This window comes from Aquarana catesbeiana, linkage group LG01, assembly GCF_042186555.1.
Source record: "Aquarana catesbeiana isolate 2022-GZ linkage group LG01, ASM4218655v1, whole genome shotgun sequence".
Taxonomy (NCBI): domain Eukaryota; kingdom Metazoa; phylum Chordata; class Amphibia; order Anura; family Ranidae; genus Aquarana; species Aquarana catesbeiana.
The window spans coordinates 88,978,262-88,998,168 of record NC_133324.1 but is presented as its reverse complement, the minus strand read 5'-3'; the positions used below and the strand labels follow the sequence as shown (position 1 = coordinate 88,998,168).

Here is a 19,907-nt window from a genome sequence, read left to right as displayed (position 1 = left end):
TCTTTTTCCTGCCGTCGCTTTTTTATTTGTTTCTTTGTAGAGAGGATAGGAAGATGAATAACATGATTTACTTTAAGTTAAAAATATTGAAACTTATAAACTATGCAGATACATACAATGTGTGCAGATACAGCAGACTTCCTGTTAAGCAAGTTCTTAGACTTCTCTTCCTGAATAATGGTAGGTCATTATACTGTAAAGCCTTATCAATGTCCTCAAGGCTTGATCAGACCCTCATAGGCTTTGGTAAAAGCTAGTGCACGCATCTCCAGAAGCTTGTACCGGGGATCATGCACTGGAGGCATACTGACGTGAACATAGACTTAATGTGATGTATTGGCAATGTGTGCTGAAAATCCCTAACCCAAACAGAGCCAGGAACTTAATTTTTATAATTTTGCATGTTCTGTTTTCCATGATTGTGTTTGATTCATTGCCCATTTTTCTTACATTTCGCCTTTGCTGCCATGTTTATCTCCAGAGTTTCCTGACATTCCATATTCTGACTGGTGTGCACATACCATACCCAATCATTTAGAGGTGGTGTCCCATTCTTCCAAGTTTTCTGGGATTTCAGGGTGTAGTGATGGTGCATCCCAGGGCTCTGCGAGCAGTACCAAAAGTACAGAGTTAGTTCTAGGTAAGTGGCCACCTAAATGTTGCCTTTGTGACAGAACAAATGTTACTTTTATTGAGGTACAGCCTTACTGTCGTGCTTTTGTAGTTTTATGGAAGAACTGAACTTCTTAACGTTTTATGTGGTTGAGCAACATGCAAATGTACACTATATTACCAAAAGTATTGGGACGCCTGCCTTTGCAGTCTCCGCTCTAATTTATCCCAAAGGTGTTCTGTCGGGTTGAGGTCAGGACTGTGCAGGCCAGTCAAGTTCCTCCACCCCAAACTCCCTCATCCATGTCTTTATGGACCATGCTTTGTGCACTGGTCCAAATCATTTGGTGGAGGGGGGATTACGGTGTGGGGTTGTTTTTCAGGGGTTGGCCCATTAGTTCCAGTGAAGGGAACTCTTAAGGCGACAGCATACCAAGACATTTTGGACAATTTCATGCTCCTAACTTTGTGGGAACAGTTTGGGGATGGCCCCTTCCTGTTCCAGCATGACTGAGCACCAGTGCACAAAGCAAGGTCCATCAAGACATGGATGAGCGAGTTTGGGGTGAAGGAACTTGACTGGCCTGCACTGTCCTGACGTCAACCCGATAGAACACCTTTGGGATGAATTAGAGCGGAAACTTTGAGCCAGGCCTTCTCATCCACATCAGTGCCAGACCTCACAAATGTGCTTCTGGAAGAATGGTCAAACATTCCCATAGACACACTCCTAAACCTTGTGGACAGCCTTCCCAGAAGAATTGAAGCTGTTATAGCTGCAAAGGGTGGGCCAACGCATCATTGAAGCCTACGGACTAAGACTGGGATGCCATTAAAGTTCATGTGTGTGTAAAGGCAGGTGTCCCAATACTTTTGGTAATATAGTGTATCTTCTAGTCACTTAGAGGATTGAAAAATAATGGAAAACCGCTATAATCAGTCCAGTTGTTTGGAATGTATTCTACGGTAGTTTATGAAGAGATTTTGTATTTATCATGTCACCATTAGGTGGCATCCAAGACAGCAGTAAAATCTGGAGTCAATTCTCAATCTTTTCTATATATTACAATAGAAACAGTACATCTGGATCAGTGCAACCTTGGGAACTGTACCTCCGTGCTGTTTGGATGGCCTGTAATATTGCTTTCGGCACTGGAACCTGCACGGGCGCTCACTTTGTCACTCGGTGCAACGTGTTCTCAGCCCCCAGGATGCTATATAGGTTCAGGATCGTGGTCCAACACTAAAGAGCATACAATTGCAATATAATACCCAACTATAAAAGGATGAGCTTGTGCCAAGTAAATAGATTCCTAACATGTCAAGCTTTACGTTTGCACACGCTTGCAAAATTTCGGTGAACTTCAGTACCTTATATTAGGCATAGGTGACTCTCCACCTCCAACACAACACAATCTACCTATGTGACAAAAGTGACATTTTCTGCATCTATGGCACAATTCTTGGACAGCTAATGGCTTTAATACAACCAGTTCTATCGGTAGTAAAAAATCTGCTAGGTTTCTCCCCTAATCCAGCCATCTTCCTTATTGTTGCATCCTAATATGCCCGCCCTTAAAGAGGCAAGCATACAAGAGGTACAGGAGGACAAAAGGAGAAAGGTTTAACATAGCATGTTAGCCAACATCGTACTTGTCTTTCCTCAAATGTAATTTATACACTAATATGTCTGTGCAATCTGTCTTATGTTGGGGAAATGACACAAAAATTGTGTACTGTATCCCCTAACACAGACATTTGTATTAGAAAGAAATCACAATCTCTGCCAGTGTCAAGGCACTTTGCAGAAGCAAGACAGAATTTGATCTTCGTTTTATTGCCCAGGAGGATATACTTACACACAGGAGGGGAGGAGGTAGGTTTTTAGACTTGACAAGACGTATGGTGGATCAATAGGTTAGGGTCGTTATACCCTGATGGACTTAAAGAGGAAATAAACTCCTGTGCATAATTTGTACCTATAGGTGAGCCTATGATAAGGCTTACCTAAAGGTACTGTAAATATCTCCCAAACGTACACCGTTTAGGAGATATTTACATTACATGCAGCCGATGACGTCATCGGCACATGCGCTGTGAAGGAAAGGCCATATGTGCCTCATATACGTGTGCCATGAATGACTGCTCCCCTGCGCTGGAGAAACGTCATCGCGGCTCCGGCCTGTCACTAAAAAACAATTTGTGGTTTACAACCGCTTTAACCAAGATTATGATATTAAACTTTTGTATATTTTCTTTTTTTTACATTTCACATCCACCTTTAATTTATGAATTACTTTAGTGCCTTAAAATAGAATTAAAAGAAGTGGTTTTTTTTTCTGGATAAAGTAACGAAGGGTTAGAACCCCTGTGAGCTTTTGCATGCCATTTGTGTTGCGTTGGGGAGATTTCCTTTTTGTTTCCTGTCCCAAAACAGTGAGATCAAATCCCTTCAAAGTGAGAATCCCTGGTCTTCACCAGGGGCACCATAGCTAGTGTCCCCATTATTTCCTGTGTGTTCCTTGTTTGGGGACAACCCAAAATTGGGGTTTTTCTTCCACTTTCACTCTTGGTGAGAACGGTGAAGAATCGCCGCATGTCCTGAAATGTGTTTGATTTCAGAGTGGTCTTAGCATGGAAGAAAATTCCTGGGCAGGCCACACACTGTAAGCCCCCTGCCACACTTGTGTGACTTGTCCTGCGACTTGGGACTGCAGTGTCTCATGACAAGTCATACACCATGATTTCCAATGAATACCGTTCATATCTGTGCGACTTCAAAGTAGTCCCTGCACTACTACTACTACTTTGATGCGACTTGAGGTCCATAGACTTCAAGATTACACCGGCAATGATTCAAGTCGCGCCACCTTCAGGTCGTACAAGTGTGAAAGGGACCTAAAAGTGTCACTTCCATACACCCACCAGTGTTTCACTGGGTTTTTAAAGAAGAAGGGTGAATTTAAGGTGCACTTTATCCTTTAGGTTCAAGCTGTGCTTTAACTTGATTTGTTTAAGAATTTCTTTAAAAATAAGTGACCACTTTTATTTCTGCTCTTAGGAGGAAAATCAATTCCTGAAGATACACCTGTGTGCCGAATATTGTTACGGAAAGAAGTCTTAAGGCTGGTCATTAATCTGAGTAGTTCTGTAGGAACAAAGGGTCATGAAACAGGACTTTTAACGTAAGTTTTAAAAAAAAAAAAAAAATCTCAATTATGTATGTAATAATTCACCTTTCTTCCAAAAGAAATTCTTGTTTTGGAAACGGCTAATTCTCTCTTCTTTTTTTTTTTTTTTTCTTTTTTTTTTTTTTTCCCCTTTTAGTCTTGTTTCCATAAGTAATTTTGTTGTTTAGGAATAATTAGGTGATCCCTGAAAACTTTTCTCTTCAGAGAAGCCCATCCTGCCCTCATCTAACAACTGTACTTTTATTTTCTTCATCAGCTCATCCCTCACAGCTATTACCTTTTTGTATCACTTAACTCTCCCTTTTTAGGTTGTAAGCTTTAACCGCTTGCCGACCGCCGCACACAGATGTACGTCAGCAGAATGGCACAGGCAGGCAAATGGGCGTACCTGTACGTCCCTTTAAATTTCCCGCCTATCAGGCAGGCGCCGCCGGCAGCACATGCCTCGGGAGCTTGCCCTGCGGGTCTCGCCGGCGACTCAATGTTCGCCGGCAGCCCGCGATTGTGGTGTGGAGAGGTAGAACGGGGAGATGCCTATGTAAACAAGGCATTTCCCTGTTCTGCCTTGTGACATGACAGAGATCCACTGCTCCCTGTGATCGCTGTCATGTCAGTGGAAGCCCCCCATCCCCCCCCCCCTCCCCCACAGTTAGAACTCCTCCCTAGGACACACTTAGCCCCTTGATCGCCCCCTAGCGTTTAACCCCTTCGCTGCCAGCATTTTTATAGCACTGATCGCTGTATAAATGACAAAAACCCCAAAATAGTGTCAAATGTGTCCGCCATAATGTCGCAGTCACGATAAAAATCGCAGATCGCCGCCATTACTAATTTTAAAAAATTTATAATAAAAATGCCATAAATCTATCCCCTATTTTGTAGACGCTATAACAAACCAATCAATATACGCTTATTGCGATTTTTTATTTATTTATTTTTTTTACCAAAAATATGTAGAATACATATCGGCCTAAACTGAGAAAGAAATTTGTTTTTTTATGTTTTTTGAGGATATTTATTATAGCAAAAAGTAAAAAATATTGCTTTTTTTTTTTTTTTCAAAATTGTCGCTCTTTTTTTGTTTATAGCGCAAAAAATAAAAAGCGAAGAGGTGATCAAATACCATCAAAATAAAGCTCTATTTGTGGGAAAAAAGACATCAATTTTGTTTAAGTACAACGTCGCACGATCGCACAATTGTCAGCTAAAGCGACGCAGTGCCAAATCACAAACAATGCTCTGGTCAGGAAGGGGGTAAAATCTTTCGCGACTATAGTGGTTAATGAGCAGGGCCCTCCAACTCCTCCTGTATTGAATTGTATTGTATGTACTATCTGCCCTCATATTGTAAAGCGCTGCGCAAACTGTTGGCGCTATATAAAAGCTGTATAATAATAATAATTGTTTATAGTGGCTGTGTCACTTGACGCTGGGTTCTCACTTATGCGAAATGAATGCGGGTTTCCCCTCATCCATTCTGCATAACAGTAGATTGTGGCCGACTCTCAATGGAGCCAGTCCACACAGCTCCGGGGCAGCCGCGATCCGCACAGGAAAAGAGTCCTGTGTGTCTTTGGCTCCGTTTTCAGATCCGAATTCAGGCAAAAATTTAGACTGGATTCACCCCTGAAATGGAGAACAGGGATGCACCGGACCTCCTGCTGCGACCCGCGGCCGCACATAGTGTGAACCCAGCCTGAGAATTTTGTACCATTAACCGCTTGCCGACCGCCTCACGCAGATATACTGCGGCAGAAGGGCTCGTACAGGCAGAATCATGTACCTGTATGTTGCCCTTTAACCACTTGAGCCCCGGACCATTATGCTGCCTAAGGACCAGATGTCTTTTTCCAATTTGGCACTGCGTCGCTTTAACTGCTAATTGCGCGGTCATGCAATGCTGTACCCAAACGAAATTTGCGTCCTTTTCTTCCCACAAATAGAGCTTTCTTTTGATGGTATTTGATCACCTCTGCGGTTTTTATTTTTTGCGCTATAAACGGAAAAAGACCGAAAATTTTGAAAAAAAATGATATTTTCTACTTTTTGTTATAAAAAAAATCCAATAAACTAAATTTTAGTCATACATTTAGGCCAAAATGTATTCGGCCACATGTCTTTGGTAAAAAAAATGTCAATAAGCGTATATTTATTGGTTTGCGCAAAAGTTATAGCGTCTACAAACTAGGGTACATTTTCTGGAATTTACACAGCTTTTAGTTTATGACTGCCTATGTCATTTCTTGAGGTGCTAAAATGGCAGGGCAGTACAAAACCCCCCCAAATGACCCCATTTTGGAAAGTAGACACCACAAGGAAATTGCTGAGAGGCATGTTGAACCCATTGAATATTTATTTTTTTTGTCCCAAGTGATTGAAAAATGACAAAAAAAAAAAAAAAAAAAAATATTTACAAAAAGTGGTCACTAAATGATATATTGCTCACACAGGCCATGGGCCTATGTGGAATTGCACCCCAAAATACATTTAGCTGCTTCTCCTGAGTATGGGGATACCACATGTGTGGGACTTTTTGGGAGCCTAGCCGCGTACGGGGCCCCGAAAACCAATCACCGCCTTCAGGATTTCTAACGGTGTAAATTTTTGCTTTCACTCTTCACTGCCTATCACAGTTTCGGAGGCCATGGAATGCCAAGATGGCACAAAACCCCCCAAAATGACCCTATTTTGGAAAGTAGACACCCCAAGCTATTTGCTGAGAGGCATATTGAGTCCATGGAATATTTTATATTTTGACACAAGTTGCGGGAAAGTGACACTTTTTTTTTTTTTTTTTTTTTTTTTTCATAAAGTTGTCACTAAATGATATATTGCTCACACAGGCCATGGGCATATGTGGAATTGCACCCCAAAATACATTTAGCTGCTTCTCCTGAGTATGGGGATACCACATGTGTGGGACTTTTTGGAAGCCTAGCCGCGTACGGGGCCCCGAAAACCAATCACCGCCTTCAGGATTTCTAAGTGTGTAAATTTTTGCTTTCACTCTTCACTGCCTATCACAGTTTCGGAGGCCATGGAATGCCAAGATGGCACAAAACCCCCCAAAATGACCCCATTTTGGAAAGTAGACACCCCAAGCTATTTGCTGAGAGGCATATTGAGTCCATGGAATATTTTATATTTTGACACAAGTTGCGGGAAAGTGACACTTTTTTTTTTTTTTTTTTTTTTTTTTCATAAAGTTGTCACTAAATGATATATTGCTCACACAGGCCATGGGCATATGTGGAATTGCACCCCAAAATACATTTAGCTGCTTCTCCTGAGTATGGGGATACCACATGTGTGGGACTTTTTGGGAGCCTAGCCGCGTACTGGACCCCGAAAACCAATCACTGCCTTCAGGATTTCTAAGGGTGAAAATTTTTGATTTCACTCTTTACTGCCTATCACAGTTTCGGAGGCCATGGAATGCCCAGGTGGCACAAAACCCCCCCAAATGACCCCATTTTGGAAAGTAGACACCCCAAGCTATTTGCTGAAAGGCATGGTGAGTATTTTGCAGCTCTCATTTGTTTTTGAAAATGAAGAAAGACAAGAAAAAACATTTTTTTTTTTCTTTTTTCAATTTTCAAAACTTTGTGACAAAAAGTGAGGTCTGCAAAATACTCACTATACCTCTCAGCAAATAGCTTGGGGTGTCTACTTTCCAAAATGGGGTCATTTGGGGGGGTTTTGTGCCACCTGGGCATTCCATGGCCTCCGAAACTGTGATAGGCAGTGAAGAGTGAAATCAAAAATTCACGCCCTTAGAAAGCCTGAAGGCGGTGCTTGGTTTTCGGGGTCCCGTACGCGGCTAGGCTCCCAAAAAGTCTCACGCATGTGGTATCCCCGTACTCAGGAGAAGCAGCAGAATGTATTTTGGGGTGTAATTTCACATATTCCCATGGCATGTTTGAGCAATATATCATTTAGTGACAACTTTGTGCAAAAAAAAAAAAAAAAAATTTGTCTCTTTCCCGCAACTTGTGTCACAATATAAAATATTCCACGGACTCGACATGCCTCTCAGCAAATAGCTTGGGGTGTCTACTTTCCAAAATGGGGTCATTTGGGGGGGTTTTGAACTGTCCTGGCATTTTATGCACAACATTTAGAAGCTTATGTCACACATCACCAACTCTTCTAACCGCTTGAAGACAAAGCCCTTTCTGACACTTATGCCGCGTACACACGAGCGGACTTTCTATCCTACTTGGTCCGGCACACTTTCCGACGGACTTTGTCCGCCAGGTGCGCCGGACTTTAAAACGGACGGACTTGCCCACACACGCCGGGACTTTCCGGCGGGCTAAGTCCGCCCGTCTTTCCGACGGACTTTCGCCGGAGTTCCGGCGGACTTTCAGAATGAACGGACTTGCCCACACACGGACAAGTCCGTTCATTTTGAACGTGACTCAGGTGCGACGGGACTAGAAAAGGATGTCAATCTTGCCGCTTTTATCGGCGAGATTGACACCTTACTAGCCCCGTCGCGGGGCATACCAGGCCCTTAGGTCTGGTATGGATTATAAAGGGGAACCCCGCTACGCCGAAAAAACGGCGTGGGGTCCCCCTAAAATCCATACCAGACCCCGATCCGAGCACGCAGCCTGGCCGGTCAGGAAAGGGGGTGGGGACGAGCGAGCGCCCCCCCCCCTCCTGAACCGTACCAGGCCGCATGCCCTCAACATGGGGGTGGGTGCTTTGGGGGAGGGGGCCCTGCGCCCCCCCCCCCAAAGCACCTTGTCCCCATGTTGATGAGGACAAGGGCCTCTTCCCGACAACCCTGGCCGTTGGTTGTCGGGGTCTGCGGGCGGGGGCTTATCGGAATCTGGGAGCCCCCTTTAATAAGGGGGCCCCCAGATCCCGGCCCCCCACCCTATGTAAATGAGTATGGGGTACATGGTACCCCTACCCATTTACCTAGGAAAAAAGTGTAAGTAATAAAACACACTACACAGGTTTTTAAAATATTTTATTAAACAGCTCCGGGGGGGAATCTTCCTCCGGCTTCGGGGGTCTTCTTCCGGCTTCGGGGGTCCCTCCGCTTCATCTTCTCCCGGCGTCCGGTTGGTTCTTCTCCGCTCTCTTCTCCCGGTGTTCCTGTTCTTCGGCCGGCTCCTCTGCTGTCTTCAATTAGCTCTCTTGCCAGCAGAGGTCCGGACTTCTGGGCTTCTGGGCTTATTAAAGGGGGCTCCCAGATTCCGATAAGCCCCCGCCCGCAGACCCCGACAACCAACGGCCAGGGTTGTCGGGAAGAGGCCCTTGTCCTCATCAACATGGGGACAAGGTGCTTTGGGGGGGGGGGGGCGCAGGGCGCCCCCCTCCCCCAAAGCACCCACCCCCATGTTGAGGGCATGCGGCCTGGTACGGTTCAGGAGGGGGGGGGGCGCTCGCTCGTCCCCACCCCCTTTCCTGACCGGCCAGGCTGCGTGCTCGGATCGGGGTCTGGTATGGATTTTAGGGGGGACCCCACGCCGTTTTTTTCGGCGTAGGGGCTTCCCTTTATAATCCATACCAGACCTAAGGGCCTGGTATGCCCCGCGCTCGCCGCAATAGGAAAATGTGTTTTTCCTATTGCAGCGAGCGTGAGATGCAATACCCTGCCCCCGTGTTGTATCTGGTCCGTCGGACCAGCCTACACACGAGCGGGCTTTCCGTCGGACCAGCACACACACGAGCGGACTTTCCGCCCGAAACTGAGTCCGGCGGAAAGATTTAGAACTTTCTTCAAATCTAGGTCCGGCGGGCTTTTGGGAAAAAGTCCGCCGGAAAAGTCCGCCGGTGCCTACACACGGGCGGATTGTCCGGCACACTCTGGTCCGCCGGACCAAGTATGCCGGAAAGTCCGACCGTGTGTACGCGGCATTATTGTTTACATGAAAAAGTTTTTTTTTTTTGCAAAAAAATTACTTTGAACCCCCAAACATTATATATTTTTTTAAAGCAAATGCCCTACAGATTAAAATGGTGGGTGTTTCATTTTTTTTTTTCACACAGTAATTGCGCAGCGATTTTTCAAACGCATTTTTTGGGGAAAAAACACACTTTTTTTAATTTTAATGCACTAAAACACGCTATATTGCCCAAATGTTTGATGAAATAAAAAAGATGATCTTAGGCCGAGTACATGGATACCAAACATGACATGCTTTAAAATTGCGCACAAACGTGCAGTGGCAACAAAATAAATACATGTTTAAAAGCCTTCAAAAGCCTTTACAGGTTACCACTTTAGATTTACAGAGGAGGTCTACTGGAAAAATTACTGCACTCGATCTGGCCTTCGCGGTGATACCTCACATGCATGGTGCAATTGCTGTTTACGTTTGACGACAGACCGCCGCTTGCGTTCGCCTTAGCGCGAGAGCAGGGGGCGACAGGGGTGTTTTTTTTTTTTTTTTTTTTTTTTCTTTATTATTTTTTTGCTTTTTTAATCTTACTTTTAAACTGTTCCTTTCATATTTTTTTTTTTAATCATTTTTATTGTTATCTCGGGGAATGTAAATATCCCCTATGATAGCAATAGGTAGTGACAGGTACTCTTTTTTGAAAAAATTGTGGTCTATTAGACCCTAGATCTCTCCTCTGCCCTCAAAGCATCTGACCACACCAAGATCGGTGTGATAAAATGCTTCCCCAATTTCCCAATGGCGCTATTTACATCCGGCGAAATCTAAGTCATGAAATACTCGTAGCTTCCGGTTTCTTAGGCCATAGAGATGTTTGGAGCCACTCTGGTCTCTGATCAGCTCTATGGTCAGCTGGCTGAATCACCGGCTGCATTCTCAGGTTCCCTGTTGAGACAGGAGAGCCAGAGAAAAACACGGAAGACGGTGGGGGGGGGGGGGGCATTCCCTCCCACGGCTTGTAAAAGCAGTCTAGAGGCTAATTAGCCGCTAGGATTGCTTTTACATGAAAGCCGACCGCTGGCTGAAAAGAATGATACCAAGATGATACCTAAACCTGCAGGCATCATTCTGGTATAACCACTCAAAGTCGTGAATGGCGTACCTGAAGACAAAAAAATGGTTAACAATGGTTAACAATAAAGCACAGTAAACAGTAAAGTATAAATAATTACATACCTGAAAAACAAACATGATAAAACATAATAACAATAAAACATTGCAGAATAGAATACAGTAAAAAAGAGCAGAACAATAGAGAGAGAATAGAGAGAGAGAGAACAATAAAACAACAACTATTTTTTTTTATTTCATATTTTTTTTTTTTTTTTTTTACACTTTTTTTGTAACTAACTTTTATAACGGTAACCGGTTCCAGGTTCGGGTCTCTCAAAATGCGATGGCATCTTGGGAGACCCTGTGAAAGTGTGCCTAGTCTGTGCAATGCTGTACCCTACGCTAATACTCAACTAGTGAATGGTAGCGTTCAAAACATTCACCAATGCAAAGACCAGGATTGTCAGGACAGGAGGGACAATAATAGTGGGCGTCACGCCTATATCCGCGCTTGCTGCAGACACGACATCTTTTTTGGGGGGTTCGTTGGGTAGGGGTACTCGGGAGGACATAAAAATGCCTCTCATGCAGCCGACTGCATTTGGTTGGGGATGTGAATGGGGGAAGTACGGGCGCTGCAGAAGCGGTGGGTTCCCAATTAGGATTGGCGAATGCAGCAGGAAGGGCACTATGGGCACGACGGGCCTGTGTTTGTCTTCTTGGTGGCAGCGGGACACTACTTGTGCTTGCCACCTCACCAGCTTCAACTGCACTTATGGGACTCGCCACGTCACCACGTGTTACTGCAGTGCTGGTTTGACTACGACCGGGGTGTACTAGGCCGCTGGCGCTTGCCAGTTCACCAAAACGCTACCAAAAAACTGTTAGCGATCGCAGGGATCAGGCCTGACTCTGCGAACGCTGCAGTTATGCGTTTAGTGTTTTGTAAGTGACAGTGATCGATCGATACTGCACTTGGGTGGGCTGGGCCGGGCCGGGCGGAGGGGCAAAACGCAGGTGCTAGCAGGTATCTGGGCTGATCCCGCTAACACTGCGTTTTTGGGAACCCTAAACTGCTGGTGACGCTAGTATAGATCTGATCGGATCAGATATTGATGCGATCAGATACTATACCACTAAGGGAGGTGTACGGTGCGTGCGTGGGTGTTAGCGGTACTGGCGCTAATCTGACGCTGCCTGGGGCTGGTGCTTGCCAGTTCACCAAAATACTACCAAAAAAACTGTTAGCGATCGCAGGGATCAGGCCTGACTCTGCGAACGCTGCAGTTATGCGTTTAGTGTTTTGTAAGTGTCAGTGATCGATCGATACTGCACTTGGGTGGGCTGGGCCGGGCGGAGGCGCAAAACGCAGGTGCTAGCAGGTATCTGGGCTGATTCCGCTAACACTGCGTTTTTGGGAACCCTAAACTGCTGGGGACGCTAGTATAGATCTGATCGGATCAGATATTGATCCGTTCAGATACTATACCACTAAGGGAGGCGTATGCTGCGTGCGTGGGTGTTAGCGGTACTGGCGCTAACCTGACGCCTGGGGCTGGTGCTTGCCAGTTCACCAAAATGCTACCAAAAAAACTGTTGGCGATCGCAGGGATCAGGCCTGACTCTGCGAACGCTGCAGTTATGCGTTTAGTGTTTTGTAAGTGACAGTGATCGATCGATACTGCACTTGGGTGGGCTGGGCGGAGGCACAAAACGCAGGTGCTAGCAGGTATCTGGGCTGATCCCGCTAACACTGCGTTTTTGGGAACCCTAAACTGCTGGGGACGCTAGTATAGATCTGATCGGATCAGATATTGATGCGTTCAGATACTATACCACTAAGGGAGGTGTACGGTGCGTGCGTGGGTGTTAGCGGTACTGGCGCTAATCTGACGCTGCCTGGGGCGACGCATATCACCGCCGGGCGATCGGGGGGCTAAACCTTTATTCGGTAATAAACGGCGGGTGCCCTGACACTATAAAAAATAAACAAACTAACCAGCGTCAACCGTAACGGTTATACGGTGATCAGTGGTGAAAGGGTTAACTAGGGGGCAATCAAGGGGTTAAAACATTTATCAGATAGTATAGGGGGGTCCCTGACGCTATAAAACGCTGACGGCGAACCTAAATATTTACCTCACTAACTAGCGTCACCAGCGACACTAATACAGCGATCAGAAAAATGATCGCTTAGTGACACTGGTGACAGGGGGTGATCAAGGGGTTAAAACTTTATTAGGGGGGGTTAGGGGGGTACCCTAGACCTAAAGGGGGGTAATACTAACTGTCCCAACACTGTAACTGTCACAAACTGACACTATGCAGTAATCAGAAAAAAAAAAAAAAAAACTGCTGGTGTCAGTTTGTGACAGGGAGGGGGGGGGGGTGATTGGGGGGGGATCGGGGGGCGATCGGGGGGGGGATCGGGGTGTTTTGTGTGCCTGGCATGTTCTACTGTGTGTGTGTGTTGTGCACTCACATTGATGTCTTCTCTCCTCGGGCCGGAACGGAAATTACCGAGCCGAGGAGAGATGACATCATTTCCTTTGCTGCTGTTTAGCATACAGCAGCAAAGGAAGATTCTCATTGGCCGGCGGCGATCGCGAGGGGGGGGCCACGAACGGATGGTCTCCCCCTCATCACCGATCGCCGCTGGACAAAAGACGACCGCCTCGGGCACCGGGGGGGGGGTCCGATCGGACCCCCCACCCGCGGAAGGCAAATCACGTACCCTATACGTGATTTTGCCTGTCCGTGCCACTTTGCCGACGTACATCGGCGTGAGGCGGTCGTCAAGTGGTTAAGAGGCGGCCTGCGGTTGCTCTTTTTTTGTTTATAGCGCAAAAAATAAAAACCGCAGGGGTGATCAAATACCATCAAAAGAAAGCTCTATTTGTGGGAAAAAAAGGACATCAATTTTGTTTGGGAGCCACGTCACACAACCGCGCAATTGTCAGTTAAAGCGACGCAGTGCTGAATCGCAAAAAGTGCTCTGGTCAGGATGGGGGTAAATTCTTCCGGGGCTGAAGTGGTTAATCCAAACGCTCTACTAGATTAGTGGAATTTCATGCACTATTTTATGAACACCATTTAACTCAAAATCTGCCAAGCTGTTTTTAAAGGGGTTCTTTGGGTCACAATACATAGTTATAAAAGCCTTGAACGCTTCATGGTTATGTCTATTTCCACCAGGCCCACTAAGTAATAATTTGGAAATCCCGAAGTCTCGGTTCACACTAATGCGGTGCAGGATTTGCAGCGATTCCTGTGCATTTCCCCAAGCCACATCACAATTTGACTCCATTCATGCGATTCACTGCGGATGTCAATGTTAAGTTAACAACACCCCAAAACACAGAGCGATTGGCTGAATCAGACTCATGCAATCCGGTTCTAGTCATGTGGGTGTGGTGCGATTTCAGCCATACAAAACAAATGGGCTTGAAGTGCACTGAAAAGAATTGCATGCGATTTGAATTGTAATGCAGTGTGATTCCTGTCCGACTCACATGCAGTTTCCCCACACTACATCAGTGTGAAATAGCACTAAATCCTAGGAAAAGAAGCTGAACCATGGCAGAACCTATAAGTGTTTAGACTTGGGGATGTTTACAGTAGTGCATTACTGTAACAATGAGATATGAGGTATGCACTGAGATATGAGGTATGCCTCTGAAATGTTGGACTTTTCTTGTGCACCTCCAATGGAAATAGTTCTGTGATTTTCGGTGAATATCTCATTTCAAGTCAGCAAACCTTTGTCATTCATGGTGTTTTGTCACTGGTGTTTTTCCTCATTCTAGTTTTTAGTTGGTATGGCTTAAACCCGGTACAAGCAAAAAAAAAGCTGCGCTATATAAATTGAAAAATATATGTGAATACAAAACACGTCTAAATAAAGAAAATAAATATTATACACACACTGAACCATGACCACCAGTGACAAGTGTGAAAAATTAAATAATAAAAAACATGGGTAAATAAATGAAGTATGCAAATTCAAGTCCACTCCAGTGGGTTATAGGAAAAAAGGTTCACTAGCAGAACGATATTCCCAGTGATGGCTTGGATCCAGACGATGTAAATCGTGCAACTGCAACACCAAGAAGAATGTGATGACAGAAGGGTGCCTCCACCAATAAAAATGCTGCCACTTACTTACCAGCTCCTAAGATCTCTTTTTAAAGGAGATCATACACGCCTGTGGCTTTCTACCACAGCCTCAGGTCTCTCAACCTGGATGGCTCCTTAGGTTCTCCCCACAAGATATCTTCTATAAGGCAGATAGGCACTCATCCCACATAAAAGGATAAAAAGGCCTTGGAGGTCATGTGTCCCATGTGTCTTCACTGCTCTCGCTCATGTTCTTCGCTCTCGCAACTCAACCGCCAGTCAAGCTCCGCTCACTCTGACCTCCCTCAGCGCTGCGCAAGGGACGGGACAGGACTGGACGTGATGTCGTGACGGGACGTCTCCAAGGCCTTTTTATCCTTTTATGGGGGATGAGTGCCTATCTGCCTTATAGAAGTATAATGACGGCTGGTCGGCAAGTGGTTAAACTACAGTCTGACATTAAACTGAAAACATTGGTACCCTTGCTAGTTGTAAATGTATGTGCTGCAAATAGATGTTGGGATAGTGTGTGGAGATAAAACCCGCCAACCTCAGGCAGTGTGGCATGCAGAAATGACAGTCAGCAGTTGTCCGTCAGCGTTTTCTACTATTGGTGGTGTGCAGCAAATAACTACAGAGTTCGATGCACTAATTCTGTTTTGCTTTCTCCATTTAGGATTAAAGAGAAGTTTCCCCAAGCGTTTGATGACATTTGCCTCTATTCTGAAGTTTCCTACTTATTAGCTCATTGCACGTTTCGACTCCCATCTCGGAGGTTCATCCAGGAGCTTTTTCAAGATGTGCAGTTTCAAATTGTAAGTGACCAGACAACAGATTTTTATTAAAGCGTGAAATTAAAGCTTTATTAAACCCAAAACCAAAAATGTAAATATATTGCAGCTTACCGATCCTTTAGATGTGGTGGCTGAATTCATTTTCTCTTTTTAAGGCTTTTTCTCCCTCTGTTTTCACCTGGTGATCTGGCCAGTAACACACCTCCTGTATTAGAGTGCCTCTGGATGAAGGAGCACAGGGACACCTTTGGACAGCAGCATTGTTAAGATATATTAGCAGATTTGGATACATTAACAATTACAGCAGTTTCTTTCTTTTAGGATAAAGGTTTTACATAAATACTGATCATTGTACACATCCATCAGTAGTTTTTTGCTTGTCTCAACCCTGTAACTAGTACATCTGCAGAAGAGCTTCTTCTGTTAAACAACCGACTTACTGACCAAATTACCAGGAAACTAATACAGCCATCACATCTAAGAATTGGTAAGCTTCACTGTTTCCAAAGGCTTTAAAGTGGGTGTAAAGATTCAAGGTTTTTTACCTTCATGCTTTCTTTGCATGAAGGTTAAAAAACCTTCTGTCTTCAGCAGCTCCCCCCCCTTATACTTACCTGTGCCCCTTCTTGATCCAACAATGTGCATGAGAGCAGCAGCTCTCTTCCTCCTCATTGGCTGTCAATCACAACCAGTGATGAGCTTCCCTTTGGGGGCACTCTGCAGCAGGGAGGGTCCAGGAATGCCGACAGGGGACTCGAGAAGAGGAGGATCGGGGCTGCTCTTTTTTTTGTTTTTATTTTTTTAAACCTGCCTTTAATATCATTTTAAATGCTTTCATTTGCCTCCAAAAATTATGTATGGAATCAACAAAATCTGTTATTGTTTCTCCACATCAGTTGAACTTTCTGGCCTCAGCTCACAAAGAATGCCTACTTGTATGTACCCATCTTTCCAGCATCTCTTCTTTCTACATTTTGAGGTGGGGCTTCTGGATTACCAGTTAATGGCCCTTCCATTTGGCCTCTTCTCTGCACCTCGGCCGTTCACTTAAGTGCTGGCTGTAGTGATGGCCTCCTCACTATCCCGAGGTATCATGATTGTGGCTACCTGAATAAATATGAAGAAAAAAAGGCGTGATAAAACAATTATATACCAAGTGCTGTCTTTCCAGATATTACTAAATACTATGTACTAAGTCAGGGTTGCTGATAAGGCAATACAGCCAGCCTTCCTGTACTGGGCCTGGACCCTATCAGTTCAAAAGGGAGGCCCGAGCACCTGCTGAACGAGAGGTCTGGCTGTATTGTCTTATTGCAGACACCGATCCTCTTCTGCCTCCCCTTGCAGCTCTGCCAGGTCTCCTCTCCTTACTCCCCCCCAGCTGCACTGCAGGGGGATTAGTTCTAGTACATGCACCCTTTCCATCTGCTCTCCGGGGCCCACCTGTGTGCCCCTTAACCCCACAGCGCTGCCGGCTTCCCTCCTCTCCTGCCGACAGCTGCTGTGAGCAAACAGAGGGGTGTTTCAGAATGGAGGGGACAGTAAATATGCCTTTTACTGGTCCCTTCCATTCCTGAATGAACATAGTGAGTGATTGGTACCAGTCACTACTGTGTCCATTTGTGACTTAAGCATAGTAAACTGTGTTTGCTATGTTTCAGTGCGTGAATGAGCAGGGAGCCTCTGAGCTTTTCCTATTCATTCATCTGTGCAGCTAAGGCTACAGAGAAAGGGACTGATAAATTCTGATGTCCTGTCACTTTTGGCCTGGGGAAGGGGGTCCCCGTCGTATAGGCTGTATGGGGCCCCATAATTTCTAACAGCAGCCCTGTACCAAGTATTCTGTTTCCATATGGTAACCAGAATACAATATGTACTGCTATAGTAGGCCTTTAATACCAAGTAAATGGGGGGAGCTGTGGATTAGCTGGTGTAGAATGGGAACTGTGCATAGGAGACTCCTCTAGCTCACACAATTTACTGCCAACTACACTTTGTTAGAGTTTTGTGTTGTTTCCTTCACTTGAGGTGCGTTTAAAACCTATTCCCCTTCACTTAATAGGTGCAGTGTGTAAATGACAGTTATGAGGCTACCTTTGTGTTCTGTTTTTCTAGACGCAGCATGTCCTATTAGACCCGTTTTGAGTTGGCAGACAAAACGCAGCATTTTGCTGTGCTTTGCATTGGAATGCAGGAATTAGAATTGCCACTAACCCCGGGTGCTTTTTGCCTACACAGTCCCTCTAATGTTTTTGTTCTCTACAATAGCTAATCTAGTCCATTATTTTTTCTCTTATTAACAGATGCATGAAGAAGCAGAGGCTCTCTTAGCGGTTCCACCAAAACAACCTATAATTGCTGCTGATGCCGAATCATGACCCTTGATTTCTGTGATCAGCAGGAAGTAATGGACATTTGCCTGGCTGACTGGCCCCACAGACACAGGAGCACCTTCTCTCATTCAGAATGCTATGTGCACCGTGAATGAAGAATATATGTATAATTTTTTTTTTTTTCTTAAACCTGAACAGTGATAATTTTTTGCTCACCCTCCAACCAGAGGAGTTTCCTGTCAACGCAAACGTGGCGATTCCAACCATAAATACCTTTTGTATGCAAGAGCCAAGCACTGATACAACCACGAATCCTATAAATATCTATGTAAATAGCTGGACATTTTGCAGAGACTCATTGTCTGTCCTCGAGCAGTATGATGCCTTGTATAAAGACCCTTTGTTACAAATCGGTATTTTCCTGCATGGCCCTTCCAATCCACCTGCCAAGATTTTAGGGACACCTCAGGGACGAAGACCCTGCAATGCTTTTTTTTTTTTTTTTTTTTCAAAACACTACTTCGATGGAGATGTATGCGGCCTCTTGTTTTATAACCCAAGAAAGAAGCAACCTAAGATTACCTGCTGCGGTCACAGTAGTACGCATAATCTTTTAATTGCCACTGCAATTCTATAACACCCCCCCTGCTCCCAGCAAACTATAGAAACACATTTATGGATAAGATATACGTTATGTACCCTTGAACCTGACTGATAATTGATCCCTTCTCCATTTTATGAGGCTAGCAAGTGTCTTATGGCCATAACCATTGCTCAGAATCCAGTCTGTTGTATTAGGAGGACACCGCCACCTTGATGCATTTCACCTCTATGTCAAAGGTCTCACGGGAAGCAAGCAAGACGTGACGTCAGGCATTTTGCACATTCCGCCAGAAGACAAAGAAAACAAAAGACAATCTGTTTAACAGTTGGATATTTTTTATTTATCACAGTATGACCTTACGTGACTGCTAGACGTATTCTGGATAGGCCAGAGGAAGATCTAGCACAAAACAATGTCTGTCTATTTGTCTCTTTATTTAATGCCAGTGTTTCTTTTTTTTTTTTCTTTCGTTTTAATAAATTTTGCACAAGACATATTCATACAATGTAATTGGTCGGAAGAGGCTGATGGCTTTGACACATGCACCTTTTCTGTATTTTTTTTTTTTTTTTCTGTTTTTTGGGTTTATACATATCTATCTTAAATCGAATGGAAATGTTCTGAATTTCAACTTTTTTCTCGCTGACGGAATTCATCTGACCATTTGCAGAGCAAAGTGTTGGATCCCTTCTGCCAGCCAAAAGGTGAAGATATGCAAATATGTATATAACTAGCATGGACAAAGTCACTACATTGCGCGTATGTAAGCTCACATTTTATGATGTTGAATGGCTTGAGTGTATGTATATATCATCCAGCTGGACTGTTAGAATCTGTGCAAATGAGGAATTACGTGTGTGCTAAATGGTGTAAATCTTTCATCACCAAGTATGTCCGATTTGCTTACCGGAAAACAAAGAAGAAGAAAAAAAGGTTGTCGCACACCGTGATATTGAAACTCTGTTTCCATGTGTGAAACAATGTATAAAATGCAATTAAATTGTATGATAATTTAAAATGAAACCTTTTGTGTTATAGTGCAGGTTTTTTTTTTTATGCAGGTTAAAGTATACAACCTTAACAAGGAACTTCTCCTGTTTTGTTTCCTTTTTGGTCTTTTAAAGTGGTTCTAAAGGCAGAAGCTTTTTTACCTTAATGCATTCTATGTGTTAAGGTAAAAAAAAACCTTCTGCAAGCAGCGCCTCCCCCAGCCCACCTAAATATTTACCTGAGCCTAATCTTGATCAAGTGATGTGCACGATAGCAGAGACTTTCTCGGCTCAAAT

The 19,907-nt window shown here is 44.5% G+C and overlaps 1 protein-coding gene across 2 annotated transcripts in view; it reads left to right on the top strand.

Moving 5' to 3' along the window:
* Positions 1–19,644, top strand: part of RICTOR (RPTOR independent companion of MTOR complex 2) — a 214,245-nt gene extending 194,601 nt beyond the window's left edge. The window contains exons 35-38 of one of the 2 annotated variants that reach the window (XM_073621535.1): positions 482–640; positions 3,674–3,797; positions 15,567–15,705; positions 17,988–19,644. In XM_073621535.1, coding sequence (XP_073477636.1) covers positions 482–640; positions 3,674–3,797; positions 15,567–15,705; positions 17,988–18,062 — 497 coding nt within the window. In that variant the 3' untranslated portion in view covers positions 18,063–19,644. The remainder of the gene's footprint in view (positions 1–481; positions 641–3,673; positions 3,798–15,566; positions 15,706–17,987) is intronic. The other variant, XM_073621546.1, reaches the window with a different exon arrangement.
* Positions 19,645–19,907: the final 263 nt, after the last annotated feature.